The sequence below is a fragment of the Podarcis erhardii genome (genome assembly GCF_964252035.2).
Source record: "Podarcis erhardii genome assembly, chromosome: 5".
Lineage (NCBI taxonomy): Eukaryota > Metazoa > Chordata > Lepidosauria > Squamata > Lacertidae > Podarcis > Podarcis erhardii.
The window spans coordinates 58723773-58746582 of record NC_138509.1 but is presented as its reverse complement, the minus strand read 5'-3'; the positions used below and the strand labels follow the sequence as shown (position 1 = coordinate 58746582).

Genomic DNA, 22810 nt, shown 5'->3' with positions numbered 1-22810 from the left:
ACAGGACAGCAACCTAGCTGTCTCTTTATACACTTATATATCTTCTGAATATCATCATACCAGCGTTCAGCCCCTCTCTTTCAAAAGGCGGTTAAAAATATTTATTCTTTGAAAAAAGGTCTGTGGAAAAACTTAATTGACAGGAGGGGTGTAGAGAACACTACTGAGCACTAGTCTGAAAACGTGCCCAACCTGCACTCAAAATTTGCCAGGCACCAAACTCATTTTGCACCTGGGTATCAGCCACTTGTGACGAAGTGAAGGTGCCTGGGCGCTACGATGTCTCTAGACGTCTCCACCATCTGGAGGCGCATGCCTGGGAATCCTTGGGTCATGACTATTTTCAAACACTAGCAACATTTCCTGTAGAATTCTATCTGTTATATTTTATCCACACAATCAGAATGAATTTCAGGAACCAAAAAGTCGTATTGAAAAATACAACTTTTGAGTTGTCTAGCCCTAAACAACAACTAGGCATTCTGTTTTGGTGACTGTAACCCTGGTTTAAGGAGCCATTTGCCACCTAGCTTATATATTTGAGTTTCTAACACTGTACAAATAGCACAGATGATAACTGCCACTTTAGATAACATTTGTTGTGTGAAGGTTTGTACAATTGCGAACCGTAATGTACAAAAGTCCACTGTGTGGGGTGGGCGGTGGGGGGTGGAATCCCTGTGCACTTCAAAGGCTACGTGTGTGTACACAACCATAGCAGACAGGATTATAGTTGGTTGGTTCTGATTTGCTGTAAATGTTCAAACTTCTAAGGATCCTTTGTCAAGACAGAGGATTGAAACACAACACAGTTAACTGAACGATGTGGAATGATGTATGTGCAGAGAAATCATTTTGTCACACAATTTTGGACAAATGATATCTGGTAACTCAATATCTGAAGAGAAAATTACACATTTCAGGGCAAGGTGTACATTTTATACATTTATTTAGTTAATTAGGTGTTCATAATCCATGAAAGGTTTGGATGAAAAATGATGGCTTCTTTATTCACTTTATTATATATTTATACAATCCATCCTAAGATTCTTAATATATGCTAAATCTAATATTTAACTGTTAAATGCATTGTAATTTATTGTAATATGCTTATGAAATAAAGCATTTTTTTCTTCTCAAACAGAAACAAAAAGCACCACCACGTGGGCAGATGTAAAGTATAAATTTAGTAATAATGGATACAGCTGGAAGCAATTCCTGTGATCACAGTGGCACTTTCCCCAGTTGCTGTAATTGCTGCTGGTTGAATCTGCAGAGGCCTGTTAACATGCTATAATGCCCATGCAGATTCATACTTTGAAAAAGAATGCAGGTGTTTATTCTGAGAAGGAAATGTGTTGTAGAAATCAGCCCTTGGTCTGATGCGATGAAAAGATGGCTCAAGGCTCAAGGTATGGTGGCACAATTCAGACATCATGCCAGGCCATGCTTAATGAAGTTTAACCATGGTTTGTCTTGATGTCTGAATTTACAAACTCGGTAGCAGCTTGTGTGGTGGGGAAGAACCATCCTCTTGATGATGGCATTGCTACTGCTTTATTTGGTTTGGTGTGGGTTGGCAGTGAGGCTGAGGACATGTGGTTGCATCAGTGGGACTACTGCCACCCATCTCAGACTGCTTCAGCTGCAGCCACACATTCCCAATCTCACTGCCTCTCTGTCCTGGCAAAAAGCAACAGCACTAGTGTTAGATGGTGGCTTCAAAGCTCCACCTCAGCATGTACTCGGCTACTGGACAAACCATGGCTTGTGATCTGTCAGCAACCAGAATCAGAAACAATGATTTGAAGTGGGCTGTTAAACCATGGCCTGGCATATTTATATTTACAAACCATAGTTATGGTCATCAGTCTGTCTATAGAGAGTTTGCTGCATTATGGAGACAGGAGTGAACTTAGGAATTTATGAAGCTGTGTGTATGTGTCGGGGTGTGGGGGGGGGGATAACAAAAGGAGACAAGCATTTCTACATCATGATTTGCTTGTTGTACATTTTGAAGTTTGAACTGCAGTTTGAGTTCTAAACTATGGTAAGCACAATCAATGGTTTGGAGTGATATCTGAACGGAACCAATAACTCTTAAGTTGGTTTCCCTTGGTCCAAGTTTTGCATTTTTGCAGCGGAGGAACAATCTTCCCTAAATGGTGACAATCTGAAAGTTTGACTAAAAATGGCTCTTCACCATTTAGAAAGCTGCTGAGCCTTGAGCAAACACTTCCTAATTTTGACCATCTATGAGATAAAATTCACTTCCTCTCCACCCCACCCTGCTTTTGCCTGATTTGAAATCCTATATTTCTCTAGTTCTTTGGGCAGTTGCCACTGTTGTCCTGCCTTGGATATTGCTGGGCAGCTAAAATGTTGCACTGTGCACGTTTTATTTTTATTTTTGAGAGAAATGGCTTCTGATCACTGAAGCTAGATCTCTAAGTGCCGCTTACATATATATTTTTTTGTTTCTCTTTGACTGTTTCCTAGTGATGAAAATATATGGGATCCACTCTTTAAAACTGTGTGCCATCATGTTGTCTGTCTTTAGAAATAAATAAATCTCAAGCTTGTAAAGGTGTGTGAAGGGCAATATTTTGGCAGGAAAGCAATGCATGTGAGAAGCAACAACAAACTCAGGATGTTGTCATGCCGTTCGGAACAAACTACATTCTGTAAGATACTAAAACCAAATTAAATTTAGTACCCAGTACCCACACAGATTGACATGCAGCGAACCAGGCACAGAAAATAAAATAATGCAAACATATGCTATTGGCTAAACACTAAGGACCAGATTCAAATGAGTAGTTTTGCTAGCAGGAGCCCTCGCAAGGGCTCCCCCTAGAGCAGTAGGGCTTTCCACTCTCTCCCTGTGTGGCAACTCCATCAAATCAGTCCTGCTGGGGTCAGGATAATCCATTGAACAGTGTGCAGGGGGAGGAGGGGGGAGGTTCTTCTGCTGGGCAAGCAAAAATACTTGTGCGGTTGAAATTGGTTTAGTGCAATGTTGAATTCTTCCCTCTTAGGTTGTATTTAAGAAAGTCATGTTCATTGACTTCAGTGGGTCTTTTCTGAGTAAGAGTAGCATTGAATGCCACCCTAAGTTTTGACTTAGCAGTGCAAAGCTATCCATGTCTACTCAGAAGTAAGTCCCTTTGAGTTCAGTGGGGCTTAATCCCCAGTGGTTGGACCTAGGAGTGCAGCCTTAGCCACCACTGGCAGGCACAATGGCAGGACACAGATGGTGTGGGAAGTTACACTCAGTCTAGAAGTTCTGGTCAGAAGCAGAGCCTGTGACACAGTATTTTTGGTCTTAGAGGTATGGCATGCATGACACATGGTCAGTTGACAACTTATCAAGTGAAAAATGAACCCTTGTTCGAAACAAAACCCAAACATTGTGAAAGGCCCAATTCTTTTAAAACCTAAATGGACAGGAGGCAGACCCACTGTGCTGTGGTGCTCCTCATGCTGCTTTGGCAGTGGTGGAAAGGAAACAACCAGGCCAATGGGCATGATAGCTTTCCTCTGCGGCGTCACCAGCAGAGCAATGTCAGAATGGGAAGTGGCCATTTTTCAGGCGGCCTGTGCATGCATTTCTTCTCTTTGCATGTTGCCAGAAAGGTGTGGGAAATGACCAGGCTACAAGTGACTCCTATGTCCCCATACTGTTAGGACAAGAATATACATTGAACCATTATTCAGCCCTGGACTGTCTTTGTTCATGTAAATCATCGTGCTGTGTGTACTTCAAAAGCTTTTCAAGATAAGAAATTCTTCAAATTTCACTGTGATTCACACGGAAGGTGTTTGTCTAACTGAGGCCTGTTCTTGATGCCTATTGTTCTCTAAATCATGGCAGCCTGCTGAGAGGACTTGAATATTTAAATGTTGAAATGGCCCACATGTGTAAATTAGGTTTTGTACATTACGGAAATTAAACCTCATGTAGAAGAGATGGCCTTGTCAGAACAAAGACTCTCATTTGAAATCGGCCAGGCATACCAAAGGATACCTTTTTGGGATACATCAAATATAGATGTTCTTTATATAATGCAAGAATAAAAATACATAACAATTCTCTCCTAAAGCGACCTTATGCCATCAACCAGTGGTTCCCAATTGGCGGTCTGAGGACCCCAATAGGTCTGTGGCACATGCCCATCAACTGGCTAGGATATCCCATTTTGGGGCACCATGTTCTTGTATGGCTCACATGACTCATGTGGGAATGTAGTCTGGAAGACCCACGATCTGCTTTTGCGTTAGGATGTGTTGGAGGGTATGGTGGCACCATTCACATTACAGAAACTATCACAGAGAGATCAGCATTTTCAAAAGTAGGGGTTCCATAGCTTGGCTTATGAAAAACGGGGGGGGGGGGGTTCTCTGTACTTAGTTGGGAACCACTGCCATAGAAAATTAAGCACGTAGGTTCTTCTGCCCTGTCCACATATCTGTGTTATGTATCTTCTGAACTCATCCCCATTCTGTCCTGTTTTACACTGAATGTATCCCTCTGGAGCACGTGGCCTCAGTGCAAAGTCCAGGGATGCGGTGGGCACTCTGGAGAGCCCCCCAAAAGAAAAGCGGGTGGCAGTGATGGGCAGGTAGCAAGGCAAGCGTCTGAGGGATGAAAAATGACTGCTGACCAGGGCAATTGCCCCAGTCTGCCTAATGGAAGGGATGGCCCTTTGGAAGTGCCATGATGCTGCTAAGCTTACCACAGGCACCTGGTTGGCCACCATCAGCACAGACTGCTGGACTCGACAGGCCTTTGGCCTGATCCAGCAGGGACCTTCTTATGATCTCACTTCATGTTTTCTCAAGAGTTTAAAACTGAGCAGCCTCTTCCCCAAGATTCACACCTGTCACTTCCATAGTCTAGCGAAGCTCTCTTTCCTACCCTTTCCTCTTGTCTTGTGTCCCTGCTTCATGGCATGTTGCTTCCCTTGTGCAATATGTGCGCTGCCACAGCCATCCCCTGATCTAGGCAACAGTTGCAGTATGTTCCCGCTCTCCCTTTTTGTCAGAGTAAAGCTGTCTCTTATCGTGCAGCTTCACCGATCCCCGTATGTTCCATTCCAAGTTGCTTGCTGTTTGAATAGTGAAGGGCTGCTGCAGAGACTTGGAGGGTTGAGTGTCTCCTTAATCCAGCATCTCTGGGTGGATTAGGCAAGAAATCCACAGAGTGTAGGATACTGCTCAAAAGGGAAGCATGGGAAGAAAAATTGAAATGGTAAAAAACTGCCTTCTGCCCACATTTAATGCCAGCCGTGCTGTACAGAGCAGAATGGCAGGTGTGGCGCTGGAACGAACCCAGAAGTGTTTCACAGCTTTGGCAGCTATCAGACTCCAGCCTGCAACCTAAAACATAGAAATAAGGGTTTTTTTTTGTGTGTGTGTATAGAGAGAGGGGAGTGTGAAGGCTGAGCATGCTTGGATAGCATTTAGCCTCCCAGATGATTGAGGTTTCTGGCCCTTTCCTCATATTGCTTTGGAACTGGGCACAGGATTGCCAATGGCATGCCAGCCGCCTAGGGATTAAGCTGGCATCAATTCTAAACAAGCCGCTTGGGGGGAAAGAGTTGGTTGAGGTGCATTGGGCTCCTGCTTTGCTAGCACTGCCACAGCCCGCAAGTTCTGAATTTCTGTGCTTGTTAGTATTGTGCGCCTAGGTAAATGGATCAGATTTCAAGGGAAATATTTCCTCATTTTTCCCTTCTGTTGCTTTGTGGTACTACTGGGGAGGGGGAGAGTTTGTATTGCAATGGTTAGGAGCCAAGAGAAGGTCCCCTTTCCCGGTATTCGCTCACATATGTTCACATTGATGTATTGCAGTAAGCTAGGCATCGCAAGTAGCAAATGAATAACAGGCCCTCTGGTTTCTTATTGGACTTTATGTGAGTGAGTGAGTGAGTGAGTGCGTGCGTGAGTGAGTGAGTGAGACAGACGGACAAGGCAGGCAGGCAAGTACATCTAGCTTATCTAGCTGAAATGGGAGTTCAGATCCCACCAGGGAGCTTCCTAGCTTGGCAGAAGGTGCTCCTGTGTTGAAACAGCGTGGTAGGCTTGTGGTGGATCACACTGGCAGTCATGTTGCATTTCCTTTCCTTCAGATCCTTCCCTGGGTTGTGGGGAATTTGCAATTCTATTCCAGTTTCTCCCTTCAGCTACTTCCCAGGCAGATGCTGTCTATGCATTGCCATGGCAACGCTGTGTTCGCCTCTCCATGGAATTGCATGCTGGAAAAATATTAGTTTAAAAACTATGCAGTGTTTGTATTGATGGAAGCCGAGGTTGTTAGCAGGGATGGATCATCCCAGGCATGAAGGAAGCCCCAATAATGGGCCATAAAGCAGCAGGATTTGCCTCCAGGGGACACTTCCCAGCAGCAGGTCGAGAGGCTCCCTACAAATACAATTCTGCCCTCTGTTTTATGGCACATTTTAAAATATAGATATATACTTGCCTTAAGTGTGCCACAGTGGCCCTTGTAAATGTAGCTTAGCTGCAAGTACTTTGAGTAAGTGTGAAAGGGGTTTAGTTATTATTTGTATTTCATTCTTTAGGGAGTTCAGAACAGGATTTTTCTTAGCCCACAAACAACCCTCTGGGCTAGGCTGGGCTGATAAATAGGGATCATAGACTGAAGGTTGCCCACTGGGTTTTATAGCTGAGCAAAGTGATGAGCCAACAGAATTCTTAGCCACTGAACCGCACATTGTTTCTTAAATGTTTTTTCAGTGCTCGTTCCATTTCAGCAAAAAAAAGTTGCTTGTAGAATAGATCAACAAGCCTTCCCCCAACTTCTTCTTTTTTGAAATGTGTTTTGTCAGTTTTTCTGAAAACATACAAGAAAATCAACATAGGCAGGTAAATAAACACACAACCTGCCCCAGCTCAACTTCTCGAAGCAGGAGCTTGGTTCTTTAAACTGCCTGTTTCAGCTCCATTTGCATCCCCCCAAACTGAGAAAATCTGTTAGTTCTATACTGGCCATGCTGCGCCATTCAAGACAGCTAGTCAAAGCACATGTTGGCAGAGGGAATGCTGCTACTTAGCCTGGTTTTGTGTGTGTGTGTGTGTGTGTGTGTGTGTGTGTTGCACAGGGAGAGGATCTGGATGGATTTTGAGTGGAGGGGTGGTAACAGTGATCACTTTCCAGGGAGGGATTGCCAAGGGGAAGCAGCTGTGATGGGAGAGCCAACAGAGAAGGAGCTTTCTGTGGGTGGACGGTCATAATCTCTGTCTCTCAGTGCATGTGTATGTGTATGCTCGCATGTATGTATGGTACCATTACCAAATAATAAAACTTTTATTTGTATCAGTAATGGATTTTATTGCACCTATGGCTCCAGTAAACATTTCATTCATCCAAATTAGCCCTTGGTGAATATTGCGGACCTATTGTCTGCTGTTCTACCTACAAAGCAGATACTGTGGTCCCCAGACGTGGCAGTTTGTGACACTGCTGCAGAGTGCGTTTGCTACACCATTTCTTACAGCAACACTACCAGGCATTTATCCAATGATTTTGAGCTTCTCAGTGAATGGGACTTTAGTTGCCGCTTGCAGCAGAAATAACAAGTTGGAAGAAAAGCAATTATCCCTACCATACTCCCTAAAGGTAAAGGTACCCCTGCCCGTACGGAGCCTGTCGTGTCCGACTCTAGGGTTGTGCGCCCATCTCACTTAAGAGGCCGGGGGCCAGCGCTGTCCGGAGACACTTCCGGGTCACGTGGCCAGCGTGACGAAGCTGCTCTGGCGAGCCAGCACCAGCGCAGCACACGGAAACACCGTTTACCTTCCCGCTATAAAGCGGTACCTATTTATCTACTTGCACTTAAGGGTGCTTTCAAACTGCTAGGTGGGCAGGAGCTGGGACCGAAAGACGGGAGTTCACCCCGCTGCGGGGATTCGAACCGCCGACCATACGATCGGCAAGTCCTAGGCACTGAGGTTTTACCCACAGCACCACCCGTGTCCCGTTACCATACTCCCTACTTCTATATAAATAAAAAAATTGTTTTATTATTTATACCCCCGCCCATCTGCCTGGGCTGCCCCAGCGACTCTGGGTGGCTTCCAACACATATAAAAACATAATATAACATCAAATATTAGAAACTTCCCAATACAGGGGTAATAATTATAATATATTATAATATACAATATAATTATTGGATGTTGGGGGAGTGGAGTGTGTAGAATCCCTATACAGTCGTACCTCGGAAGTCGAACGGAATCCGTTCCGGAAGTCCATTTGACTTTCAAAATGTTCAGGAACCAAGGCATGGCTTCCGATTGGCTGCAGGAAGCTCCTACAGCCAATTGGAAGTCGCAGAAGCCACGTCGGACATTCGGGTTCCAAAAGAATGTTCGAAAACCAGAATAGTCACTTCCAGGTTTGCAACATTTGGGAGCCAAAACGTTCGACTTGCAAGACGTTCAACTTCCGAGGTGTGACTGTATGTGTTTATCTCTCTGCTTTACAAAAGCCCCTTTCTGACATTTATTTAGTATATTTTATCTATAGTCCGTCCATCCTCAGAAGATCTCTGGGCAGTGCACGTGGTGGTTCTCCCCATGCTATCTTCTGAACAACCCTGTGAGGTAGGTTAGTGTGAGACAATGACTCACACTATTTGTAGGCAGCTCTCCCAACCTAGGTGTGTTCATTATAATGTGCGTCCTGAGAGTGCAGCTGTATAAGCAGGGCTCTCTATTATAAGTTCATTACAACATGTGCAGAGAGCCTCACATGTGCAGCTGAATGTGCAGAGCTCACGACGCACACAGGTCTGGTGAGCTGCCTGCCATGGCAGTGTTGCTCCCTCCTTACCTGCAGACATTGAGTTCCAGGTAACGTTCTAAAAAGGGCAGAAGTTTAGGTCGGCATGGTGACAACAATATCTCCAAAGTCAAGGAGAGTGTTCCTTGCCTGGATGTGATCTGTTCCCTACTTTTTACTCCTCACACCAACTACCTTTGATGGAGTCATTCTAAATAACTCTGGGTTCTGACACTAGCTGGTTGGCGCAGGCCCTTGGACAAAGCTAGAGAGCCAGTGTGGTGTAGTGGTTAAGAGCGGTAGACTCGTAATCTGGTAAACCAGGTTCGCATCTCCGCTCCTCCACATGCAGCTGCTGGGTGAACTTGGGCTAGTCACACTTCTTTGAAGTCTCTCAGCCCCACTCACCTCACAGAGAGTTTGTTGTGGGGGTGGGAGGGAAAGGAGAATGTTAGCTGCTTTGAGACTCCTTCGGGTAGTGATAAAGCGGAATATCAAATCCAAACTCTTCTTCTTCTCTTCTAGAGATTGTACTTGTAGCTGTTAGCCCAGAGCAGACAGACAAAAAGGCAGCCAGCCGTAGAAAGGAGCTTCAGTCTAGATTGAGAAGACCAACAAACCTGAAGCATAGCAACCTTTAGTTTCTCTGTTGTTGAAGTGAAAAATTATTGGGCTGAGAGCAGGTCTGCTGCAATGTGGTTTAGAGCAGTGGTTTCTACTTGAACTTAAGGACAAAATCACTGGACAGAAAGAGATCAACTAGCTTCTATAAGAAGGCCCAGGTGCATGTGGGTGGTTCTCTGTCTGGTGTCAAACAGCACCAAAAACTAAACACAATGTCTGAAGTCCTTGCTGCTCAGTCATGCCCTGAGCATAAAAGAGGCAACTCCAGACACTTGTCACATGCAGTGGCTTTTTTCTATTAGGGATTCTGGTAGTGGAGCGAGCACTTCAGAAGAGCAACCCCAGTTAAATAGAGCAGTAGCGTTGTACGCAGAGAGTGACTCAGTCTCAACTGCCAAAATCAGAAGGAGAGGTGGAATCTTTTCGAGCAGTCAAGGGGAAGACAAGTTCATTGGCCAGATGGGGAAGTGCAAATGGCTTTTAAGCATCTGGTGTCACTAGGCAGGAGACAGGAACAGATGCAGAGTTTACTGGAGGCTTATCTGTTCCCTGGAGAACTGCCAGAGGTGAGCAACAGAGGAAAGAGGCATAGCTGTGAGACCCATTATACCTTATAGCATTTGTGTGTCTGGGCTCAACTGATGGCATCCCCATTGCATGTGGATGACTCCAGCTCTGAAACAAAAGCTAACCAGAGCATTAGTTTTCCTTGTGAAGATGTGTGAGATGAAGGAAGAACAAAGAGAGCTCTGGAAGGATAGTTTTAGGCTTTCTGGATGGGGTGTTTCTTAACTCTGCCACTTTCTCATGATATGGACAGAGATAGAGGGCCAAAGGAGAAGTGAGGCAGGAAATATGTGAACAGGATCTCTTGAGAGGGTTTCAAAAGAAAAAAGATCAAAGACGCTCTGCATGTTTGTTTTGGGGAGGGGACTGAAATCATGGTGCTCTGGAAGGGTGTTTTTTTAAAAAATGCCCTCCCGGAACCATTTTCCTGATCAAAATGTGCTGAGGTGGAGAGAAAGGAACAGAACCTGCCATTTCCCATGCAGGGCAAAACATGCAAGGGTCCTAAGGGTCTTCTCTTCTTAGGGCCTCGTTGCCATAGGGACAGGGTCATTCAGTCCTCAGGAGACAAGGGTAGAGCTGCTGTTCTCTTAAACTAGGAGCAGGGAACCTCAGGCCCAGGAGTGAAATGTGGCCCTCCAGGCATGTCTATCTGGCCCTTGGAACTCTCCCCAGGCCACACGCCTCACAGGCCCTGCTTGACTCCCGAAGTGCTTTGACCTGGTTGAAGTGTAATGTAAGAAGAGTCCCCTGGCCAGCCAGATGCCTGTGTGAAGCTCACAAACAAGTAATGGAGAACAGCAGCAGCAGCAGCACTCTGCCCACTTGCAGTTGCCAGCAAGTGGCTCAGAGGTATCTGACATCTGTCCCTGGAAGTGGAGCATAGCCATCATGGCTAGTAGCCATTGATCGTCTTGTCCTCCATGACTTTGCCTAATCCTCTTATAAAGCCACCTCTTGTGGGAGCAAGTTCCCTAGTACTGCAGAAAAAAGTTCTTTCTTTTATCTGCCCCGAATTTTTCAACGTTCAGCTTCAGCAGAGGTCTGTGAACTCTGATTCTGCAAATGCCCACAAGGTCTGTATCTTTGAGCTCTGATAGTAACTCTTGCATGTGTGAATGTAGGCTAGGGAGGTTGTGTGTGTGTGTGTGTGTGTGTGTGCGCGCGTGCGTGCGTGCGTATGTGTGTAGAAATTATTCTGCAAGTGCAATTTCCTTCAGAGGCACCAGTGCTCAGTGAGTTTGCAGAAGTGATCCAGGCGAGATGAATCTATAAACTGCATCCATTTTTTTAAAAAAATGGTTCACAATCTGCCGTCTTGAAAATTCCTTGCATTTTGTGAATGATACTTGTTCAAACATTTCTGCAGTTACTTAATGATAGGGAGATCAAGAAGACAACCAAATCTGATATAATCTTGCTTAATCTACTTCCTGGAATGCAACCTCTCTTGGTAAGGGAGCAGGAACAATGGCTTTTGTTAACACCTTTGGTTTAATCCCCGGGTTTGTTGGGGGAGAATGGCAGTGGGCTGTAAGGGAAGGGTAGCTATTTCAAAGCATGCCTCCCTTGTACAGCATAGGACAGCAATGTGCGTGTAAGAGAGAGAGACAGAGATTGTTATGCTTGCTGCTCTTTGGAGACTGAAGACATAACATCGCCTCCCTCGGCACCAGGCAAATGGGAGCCATTGTGGTGCAGTGGTTAGAGTGTTGATCTAGAACCGGGAAGACCCAGGTTCAGAACCTCACAGCCATGAAGCTCATTGGAGATCTTGGGCCAGTCACTACCTCTGAAAAGAAAGCATGTTCAGCTGCCTTGAATTAATAATAAATAAATAAATAAAAAATGACTCTCCTGAATCATGTTTAGTTTGGCCAATTCTTGGTATCACATTTTAGAAAAGTTTGATGCTTAGTGACATGCCTAAGAGTTGGTGTGCTGGATGTTGGAATGTCTATAGTAAGGACAGCCAATGTTGTGCCCTCCAATTCCCATCATCAGTGGCGTAGCATGGGTTGTCAGCACCCGGGACAAGGCAAGTAATTTGCGCCCCCTAATCCGTGGATTTGCGCCCCCTAACCCTAACCCCCAGATGTTGCGCCTGGTGCGGCCGGCCCCCCCCTGCACCCCCCACGCTACGCCACTGCCCATCATTCTTTATTGTTCACCATGCTGGCAGGGGTTGATGGGAGCTGGTGTCAAACAACATCTGGAAGGCATCACATTGTGTTTCCCTCGACTAGAGGATCAAATAAGCTTGTCCTAGTGCACATTGATCAGTCCTCCAGAATTATCTGGGAGCCTTACCCCTATCATTGCACAGTTGTTGTGGAATCCAGACATCAAGTGCTTCTTTTCTGAGTATTCACTTAGGAGTTTTCAAACCACAGTATCAGGATTCTTCTCTCCAGCCATTGCATCAATTTGTTGTAGTTAGTGTAGTGTGGAATCCTCCTACAGAAAGATTACTCTCCCAAGCATTATGTGGGAATGGATACTGTTTAGCACTGTTGGGTTCTCAGTTGTTGCTCAATCTGCTGTCCAGATGCTAGCTGCTGATGGGTCACTTTGAATCTTTTGCTCTCTCTTCTTATGGCTCATTATCTTCAAACCGGATTTTCAGCCAGACACTCCTTCAAATTGAGCGCTATCCTCTGACAACCCTTTAAATAGTGGACTCTCTTGTGGAAAGTAGGACATATAACCAGCCATCCAATCATGGGTAGTCCACCATAGTGTCTAATTTAGCCCTGAAGTCAAAGAAAGGCTAAAGGCAAGAACTTCATTGCCAGGAATCATATTGTAGAAGTGTACTTGATAATCCTTATTGTTCTCTGCCACATTCAAAGGATGACATGGACTGATACAAATGTTAGTCTTTTTACAGATCCTAATGTGGTTTCAGGAGAAGTACTGTGAATGATATAAGGATATTAGACTACATTATTCGGTTTGCAGAAAGCTGTACAATGTAACCAGAGGAGACTATGAAGCTTATTAATTGAAAAGATTATTATGCCACCATATAGCCAAGGAGTCGAAGGCAGATTACAAAAATTTAAGATGAAAAGAGCAACAATAGAAAGTATGCACATGAAAAGCTGCACAGTTATAATTCAGACTTTAAAATAATTACGCTGGAAAAGCTTGAATTTGGGGGGTGAAGTTGACTCCCTGTCACTCAGAGTGCTGACAATTTCTGTCACCTTTCTCCCTCTCCTGTAGTTATACACTCCACTTCATCTTATTTTGCTCTATACTATTTTTCATACCTATCACTTCTGAATGATCTTTGCTTCATTGCATATTAGGTGTAATGTTAGTCGGCGGGTTTGCAGGCCTTCCTCATTAATCATCCATGTCTTAGGGTGCATTTTAAATGGGTTTGGGTAACTGGAATATGCTAATTTCATGATTTATTTAAAGCGTGTATCCAAAGGTCTGTGCTGTGCTTATCACTGCTCGTCTCTGTTTGAATGCAAGAGTTTGGGAGGACCTGCAGGAGAATTCAGAGCTGCCACAATCGCCAGGGCAACTTGTCAGGTGCACAAATTCTAGCCAACATCAGTCTCACAGTAACTCCCCCTTTTTGTGCCCCAACTTCCCCTCTTTCTCAATTGCCAGAGTCATTAATTCAGTCACTTTATACACCAGAGAGCATTGCAGTCGCAGTGGGAAAACCCGGTAGTAAAAGCTGTAGAGACCAGAAAGTCTTGCCTGCCTCCCATTATGGCTCTCACAGTTTGGTGCAGTTTTTGAGGCTTAATGTTTTATGGCAGAGCTGGAACAGTTTAATAACCTCATAAAACCTAATGGAGTGTTGTGTGCTCGTACTCAGTGGTTGCCAGTTACCATTTGCTTGCCCATTGTCACTTTGCAGCTAGTGAAGGTTGTGAATTTGGTAATATACGGGGGTGGGACGGTGGGATACTGTAACTAGGGATACTTCCCTCACAAGTGAGTGAACTGCGGGCAAAGGTGAGCCCCCTAAAAGCAGTAACCCCCTTCTTGCAGTTTTTTCACAGCATCACATTCATTCCTTACACACGTTCATTCTTATTATCTTTGCTCTTTCTGTCTGGGGCTTAAATTCCTGCAAACTCCTGCCCTGGATCATGAAGCCTTTACTTTTGATATTAACCACAGACACTGCCTTATAGGGCTAATGGTCTTTATGCAAGAGCAAATGTTGTGAATATTGTTTTATTTGGGAGAAGCACATTTTCACCACCATCCTGCCTCATTTATTTCTCTCTCTTGGAAGAAATGCTTGCAGCACTTCCTGATTACTCGATAATCAGGTAATTTTGCTGTGGCTGCAACTGGTTTCTGTGCCACGTGCCCTTCTCTTATTTAAATGTTTTTTAAAATGGCATTGAAAAGGTTTCAACTTGTGTATGTTGGGGTTTTTAAAGTGCCATGAATAGAAGGCTGTTCTGTAAATAAAACCATTTATTGTTATTAATTATTAATATTCTGGATGATAGCAAATTGGGCTACATCAAAATCAGCTAGAAAGATGGTCTTGATGGTTAATTAGAGAGGAAGAACCAGCCCCGTCATCAGAGAAAAATAATAATGAGGGAACTGATCCATGGGAAAATTCTCAGTGCCCTTTGGAGAGCTCATCTATATTTTAGGAAGCAGCTGACTGGTTGCTGCTTTGGTATTCTTGAGAAATATCAAGAATAATGGTTGTTATAAGAAGACTCTCCTGAGTTATACACAAGGGTTTGATAGGGCTAGCAATGATGCTGCCACTACAAAAAGCATTTTGAAATGGACTTACATATGCTAAAGGGCAAGTTCCTTTTACAGCTTGCAACCCCTTCTCATTCCCAATTTCCCTTTGGAGCATAAGAGATTAAGCCAAGCCAGTGCCAGCATATTGAGAGGTAGTTTTCTGAATCAGTTAGCAAAGATTCTACCACTAGTGACAGCAAAGTCTGACATCCTTTTCTTCTATGGAGAAGTTGTTGCTTCGTTTCATAGCCAAAGACCAAAGTTGCCAGGCTCTCGATGTGTCTGTGAGCTTCCTGAATCTCATTACATGTTTTTGAGAAAAGGCTTCCTCCACCCACCCTCCACCTTTGGTCAAGGCAGAGAATTCGTGATGTGGTAGAGGTATGACTTTGACGGACTATAATTAATATCTGAGAGATTGATGGGGACCTGGAGGCAGAAGAACCACTATTGAGTTAAATAGCCCTGTTGTTGTAACATCATTGCAGATAAGCGTTCACCTGCTGCTAACTCCTTTCCGTGTTCTCAAGGCCATAATTCAATGGAACAAAGAAGCTATGGGAGCTGCAGATCTAGGGCAGTCATGGGCACATATGAGGGACACAGAATTGTGAATGAGCTGGGGGGACACTGGCCAGCTCAAGGGCAAACTGTGTCTTGTACACAGGTTGGAGAGTCTGTCCCTTCTAATGGATTTGATCTAAACAGAAACATCTGGTCTAAAGATATATTAATGGAGCAGCGCAGGTACTATCTATTCATAACTGAAAATACTGTAACCTGTTCTGAGCTCACAGAATAGGGAGGAAGCCTAAAATATATCATTAATCCATCTACACTCTTTGCTGATGGGGAGGAATAAGCCAGTGAATTCACAGTCTATATCCCTCTTGTATGTCTGTAGAGGTAATAATGTTTAAATGTATTGAGGTGCCTTCTATATAGAGAGGCAAATATATTTGATGTGCCTCTCATCAAATATATTTGAGGCCTGGAAGACTCACCCAAGCATTTAAAGCCGGGAAATAGCTAATTAATCATTGGCAAAATGTAATCTACTGTCAAAGGTGTTCATTTTGACATTTCAGTGTGCAAGGAAAGTGACAAGCAAAACATCCAGGGCTGTATTAAACCAGATTGTTTCATTAGTGAAAACCAGCACAATGATGCAAGTGCAATTGGATCCTGCATCCCTATGTCATCCCCAAATCTGCTCTGAAGGGTCAGAAATGCTTTTAGTGACAGAATGCCTTAGCGTGCTTTAGCGTGACATTGAATACAATCCCCTCTCCCTTTTGAGCTGTAGGATGGGATGCTTCCCCCTTAGCATGCTAAAACTAAGGAGTTGCGCTGCATTCACTTGGCATCCTTACTGAATTGACAATCAGGTGCTTTTCAGAGAAATGCACTCTGACACCAGTAACTTAATAGTCACATTGAGATAGGAAACTGGAGCAGAGGGGTGGGGGTAGCCTGCACTGAGGGGGTAAAACAAAAAGATTCAGCTATACCAGGAAGCACTTGATTCCCTTCTAGCACTGGCTGCCCCGAGCTGGGAGCCCCGAGCCAAAAGGTTGCGCTTTTGTAATTGAAAATGTAAATTTCTTAACGTTGCGGCTTATGATCTACTCTGGCATTTGTGTGTGTGTACATGTCTATGCTTCTGCCTGCACACCTGCAGCTGAGTTCACATGTGGCACCCAAGACAATAGGCACATCTCCTAGATGGCCCCTAGACACCACAAGCAATATAAATGGTAATTTCCTGATGAAGTCATTTTGTTTGGAGTGGCTGGTTTACCCCAGAAAGCCCTTGAACACATGACCCTGATTTCTAACTGCTATTCCTCCTTCCATATGTGATTGAGCATAGGGCTGTGCGTCGAGGCACCCACTGAGGCGCATAAACATTAGAACAGTTTCAACAGCTGCAACAAACTCTCTCTCTCTCTCTTTCTGGCAGTTGTCTTGACTGCTGTGATGTTCTCTTGAATGGCCTTTTCGATTTCCCTGTCTCTGGAGGTTCTGAGCCTTTTATTGGCACGGTTTAAATTTCTCTTCACAACATGCCAGCATGCAGCAAAACACTGTTATTATGATCCTGTGCGCTTGAGGACAAGATTACCTTGGCAGTTTCCCCTGCCTTATAAATGTTGCGGGGCGGGGGGGCGGGAGTGACGGCGACGACGGCTAGCTAGATTTTTAACATGGCCTTAAAAACCATAGGCTGTTCTTTCCTTTGGTGATCTGCGTTCAACTTGTATGTTTTCATCCTTCACTAGATTGACAATATCCCTAAAAGAACTGGGAGTTCTTCCCCATTAAAAGCAAGAGGCAACAAATCAGTAGGTGTAGTTTTCCATGTCAATGATGGGAGAAGTTGCACCTGTCTGACTTATGTTTTCCTCAGAACTCTTAAAAGAACAGAAGTCTTTCCGCTTTTGGAGCAGGGGTAGCTAACAGGGGTGTTTCCCAGATGTTGATGGACTACAACTCCCATTCACTGGCCATGCTGGTTATGCAAGATGGGAATTGTAGTCTAAAAACAACTGGAAGGCACCACATTGACTATCCCTGTTTTGGATACCTTTACTTTTAGCTGCTCCCTATTTCAGGAACTGAAAGGAAAGATGGTTGTAAAATGCAAGTTTTTGCATCTTGCTCTCTATTTCTGTGGAGAAGATCGAGCTCCAAATTATTCAGGTTGTTGAGCAATTACATTTCCATCAACTGTCCTGGAAAAAAATGGGACATCCCATATTTTCTCACGAGAGGACGGCAGCCATTTTGGCCGCCACAATTTTGGGCCACACTCTCACCCTGAAAAGGCGCTTATCGGGGCAGCGCTTTTGCATGGCACCCCAAAATGTGCATTTTGGGGTGCCGTGCCTGGGAAAAGTGGTTTTTTGGGGGGGGTGATGTCATGTGGGTCATGTGACTTGCTCAGCAGTGCACTCCTGGAAGATGGTGTCCCGGATTGGAGCCACTATGTATTGGTGGGTACGCAATTAGCCTTTTAGCTGCCTCAGGTTCTTATTATGCCATGCATGTTTGTCATTGTAGCTTGCATAATTGCAGCAGGAATGAGTGTAGGTTTCAGCCTGACACAAAAGGGCAGGGAGCAATGCTTGTTCACCCCATCCATTCAGGGTGGTCCTTCCTGGTGTCTTGGAAACGTGCTTCCCCGTTCCACCCGCACCAAGCAGTCTCATAATGAAAGGAGGCCAGCAATCTTTGTGATCGAATGGATGCAATTAGCTGCCATTTCAGCTGGACAATGAGGTCTCTCCGAGGGATGATGCTTGCTTGTTTCATGGGCGAAGCCACATGCATAGTCTTGACCCTACGCAAGCCAAGCATACAAATTATCCGTTTGTGGAACAGTCTGGCTGAGGTGGAATTGCAAAGAAATTGTCCCAGGACCCTCCTATCAGTAGGCAGTGGGTTGAAGCTGAGAGTGGGAAGAAAAGCTGGTGCTGTGTATGTTTGCTCTGACGCATCCAAAACTCCACATTCATCACAGTTGGAAGGACAGAGAGTTGGCATTGCACACAAAGGCGCTTCCTCCAGCCATGGCAAGTAATTAGTGGTTCCCTGTGTGTCAGTCTCCTTTGCCACCACATTGGGCTAGAAAAGATATCTTTGAACACCCAGAACCCTAAATACATACCAAAAAGCCATCACTTCCACACTCTACATTACACACCTAAAGTTTTGCATATTTAGTGCTGTCTCAACACAGACTCTTTGTATATCCCAGATCCCATCTAAAATCTCTCCCTGGTCTATCCAGGCTCTGGTTTTCACTCCTGCTCAAACCAGTCAGGTTTTTCCTTTCCTCTCTTCTGTTGGTGAACCTTACCAGTCCTCCCACTGGCTACTTTTGATTCTGATTTTGGGGCTCAATTAAAAAAGGGGGGAGGAAAGGGGGGAGTAGTTTGTTTCTCATCCTCAGTAATTGTAGAATGAAACTTGAAACTGAATAGCTGTAGCACAGAGACCTGAAGGTCAGAGAGGGGCATCAATGCACTGCAACTGGCGGCCATGGAGCTAGTTTTTCATACCAGTGAAGAGGCAAAGGATTGAGGAGGAATATATATATCCCCCCCCCCCCGTGTTTTCTGCAGTGAAGCAGGCAGGGAAAAGAGATGCTGTTGAAATGTCAGAATTCAGACCCATCTCAAGTTTGTGAAAAAGCTGCTATTTTGTTTTTTATTCCATTCATTTAATTTCTTACCTGCCCTTCACCACAAGATTGCAGAATGGGTTACAGCGCTATAACATATAGGATTAAAATTAGTTAAAATAATTTACAGTCAGAAGAATAAAATGGGTCCTGCCTGTCTGCCTATCTATGCGTACCTGTATGTGCGTGCGTGAAAGGCTCACAACCCCCTGCTTCTCAATAGATGAACTCTTGTGAAATATGGTGCTAACTATGTGGAAAGCATAGTAAGGTGTCCAGGACAGGTGAACTCTGTTTTGCTTGTGTGGAAATAGTACATAGGAGGCTAGCACTCTTGCATTAGGGACTACGGATCTGGCACTGGGCTGGTCCTACCATTAGGTAAAGTGCGGTGACCGCCTCAGGTGGAGGTGCTGAGCAGAGGAGAGAGCTCCGCATTGTGCACATAACCTGCCCTGCAGCCTCTAAGCTAGGTTGCTGCCCTCAGGTGCGGTTGAGCATACTGTCCCATCACGAGTCTTGGAATAAGATTCAACTGCTAGTCCAGTCATAGCCTCTACATGGCATGGCAGTGGACAGGCGCCATTTTGTCCTCTGCCTCAGGCAGCTGAATGTGTTTTAATTGGTCCTGGCTGAAGCCTAGCACCATGTGTCTACTTCCTAACTTATAGTGTTTCTGTCCTTCTCTTCACAGGGAGCTGAATGGGAACAACATCACCCGCATCCACAAAAATGACTTTGCTGGGCTGAAGCAGCTGCGAGTTCTGTGAGTGGCCTCTCCCTGCTGCCTCCAAAGCGATACTATCCTCATGTCTCCACCCCTGTTATTACGGAAGCCAAGTGGGGCTGCTGTGTGTGTGTGTGTGTGTGTTCCCTTTAATTCAGAGGTGGGGGACCTTTTCCATCCCAGGGACTGCATTTCTTTCTGGGCAACCTTCTGAGGGCTGCATGCCAGTAGTAGTGGGCAGGGCCAGGAGCAAAGGGGGCAAATTTATGCCTTTGTACAGCAACTTGCCTTCAACAAACACTCACACACCCTTCCCTATCCTGTGCACAGTCAGCCCAACAAAGAGGAACTCCCATCTGCTAGGATGCTGGGCTCCCTTTGTCCTCATCCTCTTGTTTTTCCCTTCTGCTATCCCAGCTCTGATGCTCTTATTCCTTTTTCAGGCAGCTGATGGAAAACCAGATCAGCGTGGTGGAGCGAGGGGTGTTCGACGACATGAAAGAGCTGGAGCGACTGTGAGTGTCTCAGGGAACTGATCAAACTACAGAAGCGGTGGGTGGGGGAAGTATACACACAGAGGGAAAAGATGTGTGTGTGGCACGCGGTGGGGGGGGGTAGAGATTTCCCAACAGAAACCCTGTTTTCTCTCTCCCCTCCATTCAGGCCATTCACAGGCCTAGGATCATACACTTGGTGGGTTTCTTGGTCCTAGGAAGTTCAGAGGTGGGACTGGGCCAGGGGTGGAGAGAACAGCTCAAAAGCAGTCAGCTCCAGTACCTACACCAAGAACCAGTGCTTCTCCACCCCCACCCTCCTGCTGACACAGGCAGATGGTGTGAACACTAAGTGTTTTTACACCCAGACATGAACAGCCTGGCTGGCATTTACACCCAGATGCTTCCCAGTCTGTTCACCATTTCTTTCAGATCTAAAATAATTCTCAGCAGTGTGTATTCAACGAGGGGCAGTGTTCAAATCAACCCAAGCTGTGTCTGCCTCCTTTCCACACAACAGCTGTAAATTGTCACCTGCGAAATGTGCTTCTATTGTCTCTGAATATATCCTTCCCTTGTCCTGCCACTGCCAGGGGGAAAGGGTTGTTCCAGTGCAGTCCTGGATCAGACTGGCATGCCTAGCATTGTGCAGAACATGCTACCCCTTTAATTGGCAAATGCCAGGCTAAATGGACTTTCATCGGTATAGAGATATCATACAGAAACCCCAATCTTCATCCATAAAGCATCATGGGTAATTTATTATTGGAAGTTTAGGCTGCATTGCCTTTTCATTAATCTGTGGCCACTCTCTGACCGTTATCCATGTCCTGTACAAATCTGCAAACACCACAATTGGACCTCTATCTAGTTGCGTCTTGATACTTGGTCCTTTGTATCAGTTGCCCATTCAGATTCTTTGTTCTTCCCCTTCCTTAAAAACAATACTAAATTATATTTTAAAACACATGTAGTTTGCAATCTGAATTTAAACCCCCCCCCACTAAAACTGCACACATCTGTATACAGGTAGGTAGCCGTGTTGGTCTGACGCAGTCGAAATAAAAAAAAAAAGTTCAGTAGCACCTCAGAGACCAACTAAGTTTGTTCTGGGTATAAACTTTCGTGTGCATCTGAAGAAGTGTGTATGTACACGAAAGCTTATACTCAGAACAAACTCAGTTGGTCTCTAAGGTGCTACTGGACATTTTTATTTTTATTTTGACACATCTGTATAGTTTACCTATACATTCCTATGTACCTTTGACAGGATTTGTACCCCTCTTTTCTCTTGAAAATACACACTTGTACCTTTTATCACAAGTATTTTTATGTTCTTGATCTGTAAGGGTGTGCTGAAGCAAATGGAATAGTTGGCTGAAAAATATCGGTCAAGGTTTTAGGGAGGTATTCTAGTTAAGCTGTGAGATCATTGGGGCACAAAACTACTAGTGGCAGCAACAAAACCAAGTGACCTTTAAGCACAGCTGCTATTGTTGTAGGACATATAATAAGGTGCAGAACCTGTGGACTCCCAACTCCCATCAACCCAGGTTACCATGACCAGTGATCAGGGATGATGGGAGTCTGTGAATGCTTATGAATCCTTCCCCTCTGTTTTCCTAGACGTCTGAATCGGAACCAGCTGCACACTTTGCCAGAGCTCCTATTCCAGAACAACCAAGCATTGTCTCGGCTGTAAGTACCTGGAAATATATTGCATATTGCTTTTGTTTTTTCTGCCCTTTTGAAGAATGGTGTTGAGGGAGTACTGCAAATCTTGAATGGGAAAGCAGCAAGAAAATGGTTTTGGGTGTGGTGCACCAATTGCTGTGTACTGGAATTGGCTGATGGGGCTACCAGAACATCAAGGTGTGGATCTGCGGTGTGCCCTGAATGTGTAGAATGAGAAACGGATCACCTTTGTCCAGTCCACAACTGCCACATCTTGAGATCCAGATCACAAGAGTTTTAAGGCATGGTACAAATTGAGGCTGCATGCACCCTAACCTGTTCGTAGAACACAAAAAATGTAGTTTTTCTCAGTCCAGAATCATTCATCCTCATCATCAACATGCCGCTTTCGGTCTTTGATTCTAGATCCTGCCATTCTCAAGAGGTGTGTGGTTACTTGATACACATTTGAAAACCCTCACCTTGATTAGGTTATCTATGCCTTTTCCTTCTTGCATATGCCCCAGGTAAATTAAGTAGGAAGTGGTGACTGCAGCCTTGGTATACACCCACCCACAGTGTTATTGGGCAGGTGTTGATACATTCCCCCATTCATGGGTCTGCTTACATTTCTCTTCAAATGGACGCACTGCATTTAAAATGGAAACAATCTGCAATGAGGTCCCAGTCCCCTCTGAATTAAACCAGCTTCTCAAGCAATGTTTTTCAAGGAAGGCGGAATACGCAATAGATCTAGATTGCATGCGGACTACATAGAAGAAACAAGTACTCAGTCTCCATTGATTCCAGAATAAAATGTTGTGTGTACACAGCCTGGTATTATTGCCACCTCAGTATGGAAAGACTAGTGGGTTCTTGAGATCTTCATACATATCACTTGGAAGCTGAGGACATTATATGTATTGGGCATTTCAAAGGTCATGTGTTGCACACAGATGACCACAATCCACCATGAACTGCAGATT

The 22810-nt window shown here is 44.8% G+C and overlaps 1 protein-coding gene across 1 annotated transcript in view; it reads left to right on the top strand.

Moving 5' to 3' along the window:
• SLIT1 (slit guidance ligand 1) overlaps positions 1–22810 on the top strand; it is a 134206-nt gene that overhangs the window by 4473 nt on the left and 106923 nt on the right. The window contains exons 2-4 of the mRNA XM_081863861.1: positions 19624–19695; positions 20100–20171; positions 21777–21848. Of these exons, the coding sequence (XP_081719987.1) occupies positions 19624–19695; positions 20100–20171; positions 21777–21848 (216 nt within the window). The remainder of the gene's footprint in view (positions 1–19623; positions 19696–20099; positions 20172–21776; positions 21849–22810) is intronic.